This window comes from Mycotypha africana (assembly GCF_025528875.1).
Source record: "Mycotypha africana strain NRRL 2978 chromosome Unknown BDF20scaffold_7, whole genome shotgun sequence".
Lineage (NCBI taxonomy): Eukaryota > Fungi > Mucoromycota > Mucoromycetes > Mucorales > Mycotyphaceae > Mycotypha > Mycotypha africana.
The window spans coordinates 376,113-386,829 of record NW_026515731.1 but is presented as its reverse complement, the minus strand read 5'-3'; the positions used below and the strand labels follow the sequence as shown (position 1 = coordinate 386,829).

At 40.2% G+C, this 10,717-nt stretch overlaps 4 protein-coding genes across 4 annotated transcripts; 1 reads left to right on the top strand and 3 right to left on the bottom strand.

Annotated features, from left to right (window-relative positions):
• Positions 1–160: 160 nt before the first annotated feature.
• On the bottom strand, positions 161–1,611 carry BDF20DRAFT_590169 (mitochondrial carrier domain-containing protein). Its single transcript, XM_053075824.1, has 7 exons — positions 1,292–1,611; positions 1,090–1,210; positions 970–1,022; positions 795–892; positions 670–737; positions 464–585; positions 161–374 (listed from the first exon to the last, which is right to left on the bottom strand). The coding sequence occupies exons 1-7, from the start codon at positions 1,410–1,412 to the stop codon at positions 316–318; spliced, it is 642 nt and encodes a 213-aa protein (XP_052934648.1). The 5' UTR covers positions 1,413–1,611; the 3' UTR covers positions 161–315.
• A 990-nt stretch (positions 1,612–2,601) lies between these two features.
• Positions 2,602–3,949, bottom strand: BDF20DRAFT_823056 (porphobilinogen deaminase; the record flags this gene model as incomplete). The annotated part of the gene is made up of 3 exons (XM_053077766.1): positions 2,602–3,223; positions 3,324–3,334; positions 3,470–3,949. 3 exons carry the CDS (start codon positions 3,947–3,949, stop codon positions 2,602–2,604), a joined length of 1,113 nt encoding a protein of 370 aa, XP_052934647.1.
• Positions 3,950–4,572: 623 nt separating this feature from the next.
• On the bottom strand, positions 4,573–7,628 carry BDF20DRAFT_877253 (Dynamin central region-domain-containing protein). The gene is made up of 6 exons (XM_053081424.1): positions 7,025–7,628; positions 6,947–6,956; positions 6,446–6,858; positions 5,794–6,321; positions 5,011–5,716; positions 4,573–4,910 (listed from the first exon to the last, which is right to left on the bottom strand). The coding sequence occupies exons 1-6, from the start codon at positions 7,535–7,537 to the stop codon at positions 4,657–4,659; spliced, it is 2,424 nt and encodes an 807-aa protein (XP_052934646.1). The 5' UTR covers positions 7,538–7,628; the 3' UTR covers positions 4,573–4,656.
• A 1,163-nt stretch (positions 7,629–8,791) lies between these two features.
• Positions 8,792–10,107, top strand: BDF20DRAFT_590044 (uncharacterized protein). Its single transcript, XM_053075823.1, has 4 exons — positions 8,792–9,037; positions 9,112–9,378; positions 9,497–9,675; positions 9,747–10,107. Exons 1-4 carry the CDS (start codon positions 8,947–8,949, stop codon positions 10,023–10,025), a joined length of 816 nt encoding a protein of 271 aa, XP_052934645.1. The 5' UTR covers positions 8,792–8,946; the 3' UTR covers positions 10,026–10,107.
• Positions 10,108–10,717: the final 610 nt, after the last annotated feature.

The window sequence follows — 10,717 nt, the reverse complement described above, 5'->3', positions numbered from 1 at the left end:
GGCCATAGGGTTAGGGTAAAAGTCAAGATGAAATCAGATTGAATAGAAACGAGCTGGTGGTATCGTTTCAGTAATATCGAGTGTCAAGCTACTTGTCTAGATCACAAGAACGTGAATGACTGTGAGAAAAGAAATCAGGCATTCAGGCAGACTCAACCCAGGTCAACACATTGACAAGAAAAGAAGATACGACTGTATTTATTGATGTATATGCTGTATAATATGTATTCTAAGGAGACTTTAGGCAGTGGCTCCTGTTCGAAGCGTTGTGAGATGAGGCAGCCTTGAAAGAGCGACTGAAAATCACAGTGTATTCTAGTTTCTGTTCAGCCAATGCAAGATCTGTTCGTAACAGGCAAACTGGATGGCACCTCCTACGGTAGTAGTGTTTGATTGAATGTTACTCTTTGTGTATTTTTCTTTGGTTTTTTTTTTTTTTTTTTTTTTTTTTTTTTTTGTTTACCTGGTGCAATCCTTATAATACGTAACCAGGAGCCTCTAAAAAAGGAAGTCAATCCTTCTTGCCTTGCCATGGTTCGAAGACAATCCCACGTTGATGTATAAGATCTACCACTATCTTGCATCCTACAGAAACGTGACGTACCATGTCATAAGCTCGTTCCGTCCATACTACTGTTTTGACACTTGTTTGTATGTAATGTATATTACCTGGTTTTAACCACATCCGGTGGTGAGTTCAATACGCCCACTAGTACATTGGCCATTCCTCCACTGAACTAGGATCTATTTAGACAAAAATTTCTTTGGTTGTCGAACATAAAGCTTTCTCTTACCATGTGCTGCCAAGGACGTAAAGGCTCGTTAGGGTCCTTGGACATTTTCTGACATAGAGCTTTCAATTCTGTATAAGCAGAGAATTTCACCAACAAGCCTACATAATAGAAAAAAGTGGGTTGTAGGATGATTACACTATCCTCCTGGATTTTTTGCTTTTTTCTTTCTAGATACCCCATGATTGTCTTGCCACTGTTGCTAATAAGCCACTATAAAGAGCGGTAAAGCTTTTATAATCGAGTTAGGATCATTCATGGTCCATACATTCGAGCGGCTTCTTTAGTGAGGGGTTACCCTTCTTGTTGAACAATGATGGATGCGGTGTTGATCAAGCCATGATATTTTCTTTGATAATGTGGTTGACGCACAGCCATTTCCGTTTGCTGACGTACTTTGATCATTTCTAAAGGTGTTACTATGAGGGAAGAATTGGGCAAAATAAGCGTGAGGTTATTGTATTAGCAGTAAAAACAGTGGATGGACATGAGAGATTTACCAAGTGTCAGTGCCTGGGTGATACCCGTACAAATGCCTGCTAAACCTGCTGAGCTATGGGCTGGCAAAATGCCTCGATTTTCAAACTTTTCAAATATGGGTTTATAAAAAGCAAGCCCCATATACTGTAAAGAAATACGTGGCCCAACAATACAGAGGACAGGCAAAGTGCCTCTGTAGAAGGCTAACAGAGATGAGATAAAGGAGGGAGGAGGGGTTGAGTCTATCCAAGCACTATCATGCGACGAAAGACAAGAGATAGGTACAGTACCTGAAAAGCCTTCTTCTTTCAAGACCTGTTGAAAGGCGTTCCATATTCCATTTTTGTAATGCGTAGAAGCTTGTAGAGACTGTACAAAGGATAAGCAGAGAAAGCATTTTTGTAAACGAATGACTATGGATGAGACTCACCTGAAATCTAGTTTTGATGACATCTGTAGGCTAGAGAGAGAGAGAGAGAGAGAGAGAGAGAGAGAGGAAACGTGTTAGGATGGCTTTCACTCTACATGGAACGAACCACAGGTTAGCAAACAACCCCCCCCACTCGATCACCCTACCTGCATCAATAATATTTCAATGGTACCCGCTCCTGCTCCTGCTAAGGTCGAGTGCTAGCTTACGTGAGGCGGTGGTGGGTTAGTTTGTCGTGTCCACTGGAGCGAAGGAGTATGCATTCTTCTTTACCAACACGTCCGCTTTGGGTTTCTTGATGCTCACGGAAGTGGCTCCCTTGTTGACCCCATTTTGTTTACATTCGCTCATGGTATAGATAGGTCTTGCTTGTAACGAAAGCAAAGACAGAAGAAGAAAAAGAAAAGGAGCTGGGCAGAACCCTTCTTTTTTTGGGGGAGTTTTCCTCCCCGCGATCATCTGTACAACAAAGTGGATAAACGAGAAATCGTTTTCAGACTGACTCATAGTGGTTACCTGATTAATTTTGATGAATTTCCTTTGTTTGCAGAGAGGAGTGATCAAGAGATGGACGCAAAGTGCAGGATGATAAAAGCCGCTATGTAGGTCATCAAGTGCGTTGGTGGTGGTGGTGAGATAGTATAAGAGCTTTATTAGATGGTAATGAGATACAAATGTATATATACATATATCTAAGGAGATAAATAAAAGTGGGAGCAGCAAAATATATATATGTACTCGAACGTAAAGTGAGATATGTATAAAAACAGGTATTTTTCAGCAATACATAAGAACTCGTAGCGTGTGTGTGTGTGTGTGAAGAGAGAGGAGAGGTGAAGGATCAAAGGTGAGTTAAAACTTGGAAAGTTCTTTGGTTGACATCATGGGGTGATAACGGTTTTAGTGATGAGCCAATTCTTCCAAAATCTTGTCTGCGCCGTTTTGAATCAAGGTATTAGCAACATGACGTCCCAATTGCTCAGCTATTTTCTCTCGTCTATCCCTTAAACGTCTAATGCTAAGGTTGGTATCATGGGTGGTGTTTTCTGCTGCTACTGCACCGGTGGTGGCGTCTGTTGCAGAAGCGGGTGCTTGCTCTGCTTCTTCTTCTTCTTCAGCTGGTGTAAGGCTGACTTGGTCCTGATATTCAATGACGGTTTTACCATCCAAACTAGCTACTAAGCCATGTAGCCACAATGTATTCTTTTCCTGATCTAACTTTGTATTGACGCCAATAGGTACTGTACAACCTCCTTCTAAAGTGCGCATCAAAGAACGTTCACACAAACAACATAACCTCGTGTCGTTGTGATTCAATGCCTCTAATAGTTCCTTTACTTGTGGATCGTTTTCACGACATTCAATTCCCAATGCACCTTGAGACACAGCATGTAAAGAGTCGGAAGAGGTCAAGATGTGTGAGATACGATTCTCCTGACCGATACGCACTAAGCCTGCCACGGCTAGAATGATACCGCTATAAGGTCCATTTTCATCATCCAATTTAGCCAAACGAGTATTCCTAGAAAAGAGAGAGAGAGAGAGAGAGTGTGTGTGTGTGTGTGTCAATCATAGGTTCTTTTTTTTTTGGTTTGTCTTTTTATTTTTCCCCTTTTGCTTACAAATTGCCTCTCTATAAAATCCAGAGATTCGTTTTTTCAGTCGAAATCAAAATTGAAACCAATAAGTTAGTTTAAGCTTTTTTTTTTTTTTTTTTTTTTTTTTTTTTTTTTTTTTTTATCTTTCTATTTGGTTTAAAATACGCTACCACATCCTTAAATGATAAATGGGGATATCTTCGTTTTAATTGAGCTACTCTTCTTAACGAGCTTGTACCAATCACAGAGCCTTCTGGTAACGTAGCCAACGTCAATCCCTCACATTTCTTATTCAACACCAAAGCGTCGTTCGGGTTCTCTCTTTCTGTAATGGCTCCCAAAACCATCCCCGGTGGAAGCACGGTAGGTAAGTCCTTTAAACTATGTACAACAAAGTCTACGGTACCATTTTCCAAGGCAATTTCCAGCTCTTTCGTAAAGAGTGCCTTTTCACCAATTTTACTGAGGGCTTGGTTGAGAATCTTATCGCCCGTGGTGGACATGGTCTCAATATTGAATTCATAATGAGGATAAATGGCTTGTAATTTATCTCTCACAATGTAGGTCTGAACAAGTGCCAGTTGTGATTTACGAGTACCAATGGTAAAGGTCGTTTTATGTGATGTTGTATTCTGGAGAGATGTGACCATGAGGGACTATGTGGAATTAATGTAAGAAGTTCCAAACAGGAAAGAAAAAGTCTTTGTTGTCGAAATAAAACAACAAAAAAAAAAAAGTGCGTCCTGATTTGTTTGTTACTAAATTTCTAGGTTTTTTTTTTTTTTTTTTCTTCATCTTCTTAATCAACATGGGTGGAGATTGAAATCATAAAACCCTAAAAAGGGAAGGGAAAATAAAGCGGTGTCCATTGCAGAAAAAAAAGACGTTCTACTGACCCTACACTAATTCCAATATAAAAATTTAAAAGATGAAAGGCTTTTTTCAATATATGTAACATCAATAAGGAATGGTAGTGGTGAGGGGAAATGAGCGAATCATTTTGCAGTGATTTCCCTCTTCACCAAAAAGGAAAAAGGTTTTGCAACGCGCATAAAAAAACCTGGGTTTTTTTTTCCGCTTTTTCATATTAGAAAAAAAGTGTATTTTATTCAACCCAATCAAAAAATAACATACATTCATGAACAATCGCGGGGGGAGGGGGGATAGACTTTACATCCCACTGTTCAACCCTGGTGTTTGTGAAAAAAGGCCCATTTTCTTATTTGTAAGCTATTTACAAGTGGATGATTGGTTTTTCTACTTTTTTATATTTTCTCGGAAAAACAAACCCCCCCTCACCCCCCCCCCTTCGCCCCCCGAAAAGCGCGTGTAGTGGGTTGCTTTCTTTTTTTTTTTTTTACATGACATCTTTAATGATATCAAAAGCTTGTTTATAAACGTTCAACATGGATTTGCATTTTTCTCTTTCAAGAGCAATGGCATCATCCTCTTGCAGTAATTCTTCGAAATGCTGTTCTTTGTAAAGAGAAGCCACCAGTCTATTTTGAATGGATTCGCGGGAATAATTGACCAATAAGTGCATGACAGCTTTAGGTACCAAATCTTGAATGTTCTTTCTGACAATGTTAAAGTAGCTTGTAATTAAAGTACCTACGGAAAACAAGTTGTCAATAGCAGTCCTGTCCAGTCGCGTTAAAAAAAAAAAAAAAAAAAAAAAAAAAAAAAGAGAGAGAGAGAGAGAGGAACTTACGTATCAGTTGAATCTCTAATTCTTCTCTATCGTTGATGAAAGCACTATTCTCTGACGCCATCGTGTTAGGGTTGCTTTGTAGAGAAGCTTGTTCTAAGCGTTTGATCACCAGTTCGTTTTCCATCAAGTTATTGACAGAAATCGACGGTGGAACATAGTGTTGTACTTTGTTCATCATTTCTTGCGAACCTAGTGCCGGCCGTTCACTTTTGCTGGCTCCACCAAAGAAATACGTTAAAAATGAAGCGTCTCCTTTTTTATTACTATGGGTACTCTCTCGAGGGGGGTGGTGGTGGTGCTGATCATGGTTAGCCTCGCCATCCATCTCATTCGGGTCGGCCATGGAGGATGGATCGCTCACAGGGGGTGGCTGACTACTGCTGTTATTCTGAGAGACATTGCCATTGAGTAACGCCGTCGTCGTCGTCGTCGCCGTCGCCGTCGCCGTCATTGTCGTGGTGTGTGATAGCATGGACTGTTGCTGTTTTCGCTTACTGTCCCATTTTTTCTTTCGCTTTGTTTCGGTTTCAATATTGGCCATCGCGCCTGCTGCACCCAAGAAATCAGGATGATTGGTATTGATATACGCTCTTTCAATAGCAATCAAACTTTCTACATAGCTTGACGTGGGTGTTAATCTTTCTCGTAGTAGTTCGGAGACGACTTCAACCAAACGTTGGTGGAGTCGTGGGTATCTCAATAATTCCTACCATCGTGCAACAAAGGCGGGCGGGTCAAACACTCATCTGCCCCCTCAACGTCTATCTCTTCCTCTCCCCTTACCTTGATTTCTGAACTGTGACACACTTTCATCAATTCTTCGTAGACTAACTCGACGCATCTTAAACTAGGCGCTTCTAATAATTTGATTTGCGGTCGAACCAATAAATCAAACGCCAACTCGGGCACAAATAAAGAAGGACGAGGACCCGTCGAATTCCGAATGGCTGTACGGATATCATGATTGGTCAGATTAGAGCAGGCTGGGATCGCTTCTAATGCCTGTCCAAACACATTGTTGAATATGTAATAAATACGTGCGCCACCACACAATTCCTTCGTCGACATCTCCGCCGATGTACCGTCAATCGCTGCAATAAAATCATTGGAAAACTTGGTGATCAGACGTAAAATGAGGGGCCCTTGATACAAAGCAAGCTCTTCCTTGGGTAGGCCGTTCAAAAGAGCAGGGTGGCTACTACTGTTGAGCGGGTCACCGTATTGATTCAACTCTTGTTGTGTCTGGCTAATCAATGTACTTAATTTGGTCCTTAATTCGGGTAACTTTTCTTTGATATGTTGATGAAGGATCTAACATACGTCGATGTGGGTGTAAAAATTGGGTATAAAGAAAAAAAACTTGGGATTCCGCTCCCTCTCTGCTCTCTCTCTCTCTCTCTCTCTCTCTCTCTCACACACACATACACACACTTACGGTATTTAACTGTTGACTGAGGTATTGAGTGCCACATCGAGAGGCGATGCTTTTATAGGCTGGATGGGTTTGAAAGAATTGCTTTTCTGCTTCTAACGCACTCGCCATGGGTTTGTTGGTCAAAATATCTTGTTGACTTCGATTGACGACGCCAATGAAGCCTAGTTTGAGCGGGTAAGACCTGCCTGATAAGATATCTAACGCGTTGGTGCCCGCATCCATCAAATCTAATTTGGTTAATACACCAATGGTTCGTTTGCCTTCTGGATCGACTTGTCGAGCGACTTTCAAACTATCTGAATTCACGAGATCTGAATTAGCTGGTGTTACTGCGAGAATAATACTATTCGGATTCGAAATGTAATCCATCACCAAGCTTCTTATTTGTTTTTCAATATCATTAGGCTGGTCCCCTATGGATTTGATGAATTATTTAGTCATTCAATCGTGGTAACGTCTCTCGCTCTCTCTTCATCATCAACAGACGTGCTCTCTTTTTACCTATTGGAATCTTTTTGCAAAAGGACTTTGTTAAAAAAAAAAAAACATGGATGCCCTTTTTTTTCTTACTTACATTACCTTTGTTAAGCCTGGCAAATCCACTAACGTCAAGTTTAAAACTCGAGGAGAATAAATACGTAACTGAATGGGCATGCGAGAGATGCCTTTATTGCTTCCAGCTAATCGAGTCGTTTCGCGTTCAATCTCTTGTCGAATCTCTTCAAAATCATAAAACTTTTTGTTCTTGATGTGTAAGAATTCACCATATTCTTCTAATGGTGCTACTCCTACGACTGTACTTGTGTTGGTAGTGGCAGCGGTTGTTGTGGCAGAGGCATCATGGTGCTCATCAAGCTCATCATGACGTTGTGGTTGTTTCAAAGTGACAAGCTGAAGTATCAACGGTCTGCGGGTAACAATACCACTGCCACGAGGTAAAAAATCACGTTGAACCAACGTCTCGAGAACAGACGATTTGCCCGAAGACTGTGAACCAACCACTGCAATGAGAGGCAAGTCAAGTGCATTGTCAGCACCTACGGAAGCCACTACCGTTTGTAGCTTGTTGGTTAAATGGATCAAATTTTCCATGCCTTGGCTTTCGAATAAATCTACAAAATAAGATAAAGAGACGAAGAAAAAAGAAAGATAGAGATCTGTATAGAAATTGGAACAATACCGTAACTTGAAAAATTTAAATTTGGATAATTTTGAATAGAAAAAAAAAAAGCTGGGGTTAGGCGGAGGGGCAGGTTTTTTACATTATTGTTTTCTCAAAAACAGGTGCTTTCTCGACTCATGGTTAAGCAGCACATCGAACAGCCCACATTCTTGGACCTGACAGACAACAAAAGTCACATTTTTTATTCAATAAAACGCGCCAACAGCATACAAACGAACCCAAAATTGATCAATTGACTGAGAAAGCAAAGGTTACATTCGGGTGAGCCTGGCGTGTCTTTTGAGTCATTTCAAGTCCAGAAGAAAAAGGTCCCTCACCCGTTTTTTTTTTTTTTTTTTTTTTTTTTTTTTTTTTTTTGTTTTTGATCCCGAAGCTAAACTTGTGTGATCTGCATTATTCCGTCTGTCTTTTGTTTGTTGTCAGTTTGGCTTTTTATCGCCAAAAATCATTTCTCTGCTGTCCCATGGCTTTTTCTTTTTCGCTGTAAAAAAATGTCCAAAATACATGTCTCTCCTATTCAATCGTATGTCTTTTACAACCCTGTAGATTCAATAACACAGGCCATGTTTCCGCATGATCATTCGACTTGCTTAACGTTGCAGCAGCCATCCAATAGTCACTGTGGTACTGAAGCGTCTGAAGAACGCGTTTTGCCGCACTTGACCGCGTTGAGTAAAAGTCTTGGCATCTGGTGTTTGTTTTATCCAATACGACTAAAAGTCTTTCTATATTAACTTTATCTTTCTACGCATGCTATTCTCTAGATCATCACGAACAATAGTAAATGACTCTCTCTCTCTTTGGCATTTTTAGTTGATGAACAAATAGATCTTTACACTCCTTTTTTTTTTTTTTTTTTTTTTTTGTAAACAATAAAGTTGTCAATGGACGGTCGATGAGTACACGAATACTCTTGCAGAAGAAGGAGCGAGTATGACGAACGGAAGAAACAAGTTAATAGAGCTGGTCACAAAAGGTAGAAAAACACAAGCCTCTAAGCTGTACTAGCCTTGTTCATTGAAGTCGAAGGAATGCTCCTTTGATAGGTCATGACGTTGCATGCTTGTTCTTTGACGTCGGGTAACAGTATCCCCATTCCCCTTTCTGCAGAGCACAAACACATGTCGTATCCCATGAGAAGTCTCATCTCTTTTTCTCTACTTCTAGCGGAAATTTCATGACAATTAGGAAAATGTAGGCTCTGCACTTAACCTTTGGTTTAAATATTATTATTTTTTTCCCCAACTAAATGCATGTATAATAACAATTGGGAAGAGCGGATCAGAAGCAACGTTTATTGACCGCTCTAGAAGCCTCCATGGATGCAAATGTCATGACACTTGAATACGCTTATTTTGGCTTTACCGATACCTATAGTTATGATCTTCGTCGAGATACTACTTGTTCAAGTAAGTGGGTTGTTAGAATGGACACCCTATTCTTTTTCATTTTTTTGCTCAGCTTATGGTGACCCGATCGTTAGATGATGCCGTGGTCAATAGAGGCGTGGATTATTGGATGACAGGCATTCAAGATTTTTCCACTCTACGGAAATTGGTGGACAGAGGAGCCAACATAGCCAATCTCCTAAAGATACGACTAACGAATCGGAAAACAAAGCAGCAAGCAAGTATGTCATTCTTTGATCTGCTTCGTCCCAACGTTGCTTCCAAAGACAAGAATGTGGAAACTGACAGTAACCATATTCGACAAGAAGACAGCTCAATGGATGCCACTTTTCATCAACTAAGTATGTTCTTGGTGTGGGAAGAGAGACAACCCCGTAAATGTCACAACGATACAGATAGTCATCCCCACTTTTTTGTTAAAAAAAAAAAAAAAAAAAAAAAAAAAAAAAAAAAAACTAGGAGTCTTGGTGAATAGGTTGCTGGGAGCCAAAAGTGAGGCACAAGAGAATAAGTATCGTGGTAGTATCGCACCTTGGGATCCTTTCTCAGAATCTACCACTGGACTCTACGTATTGACCGATCTGCTGACCCATTTTCTTTGTGGGCATCATCCACTGGCTGTATTCTGTTATTTGAATGTGAGCTTTGTTTTGATTTTATGGTATGAGTTGAATTTTACAAAAGACCCTTTGTAACTCTTTTCTTTAAGGAATGCTTACGACAGCATAGGCGAGAAACGACGTTTGCTTTGGATTTTGTCAGTTCATTGAGACAATTACAAACCATATCCCTCAAGAATCCACTTATTTTTCATCATCACCCAAGAGATCTTGATGACAACAACTACAAAGCTGGGCAATGGATTCGGCAGCGTGAAAAGTTGGAAAAGGTAGCCAGCCCCCCTCCCCCCCCACTTTCATTGGAAACAATAAACGCACACCGTTCATGGTTTCTGTTTATATACTACTCAATTTTAGATAGTCGCTGATAAAGAGAATGCAATAAAAGAATGGCAACAAAAATGTGCTCAACTGGAAAGTGATTTGAAAAATGTGGAATCCAAGCTTGAAGAAACCATTCGTAAGTGTGTGTGTGTGTGTGTGTGTGTGTGTGTGCGTGCAGACGGGAAGCAATACTTGATTGTCTATTCTATCCATTCAATTAATTGTCATGCTATTCCTATATAATAGTAGCCTTTGAAAAGAAACAGACCCATGAAGCGGAGCAATTCAATCAACATTTACAGCAAAGAAGCGACATTATGAAAAAACTCTACAAACGTACCTTGAAAAAGATGAAAATGCTTGCTTACCATAGAATATGTACTCTGAAGAAAGAAAAGGTTTGAAATGGCTCGCCGTTGGCACATCCCTGTTTCGTTTGTAACCCAAACCCCCCATTATTCCTATGTAAACTAACATAGAGTGCAGCACAATTGAAAATCAAACAACTCAGACAAAACTTGGTATGCAACTCGCTTCTATCCATCCACTTATTTCTGAGCACAACCCAACGAAATAGAGACTAGATTGCCTCCTCTTACCACCCTCACCCCCCGCTCTCTTTGACATCTATCATTAGGCTAAAAGTATCCAAGTGACGAATAGCCTCAGATGGAAAGGTTTTCAACAATCACGATATCATGAAATAACAGAGGTATTACAGAAATGCTCAACTTTC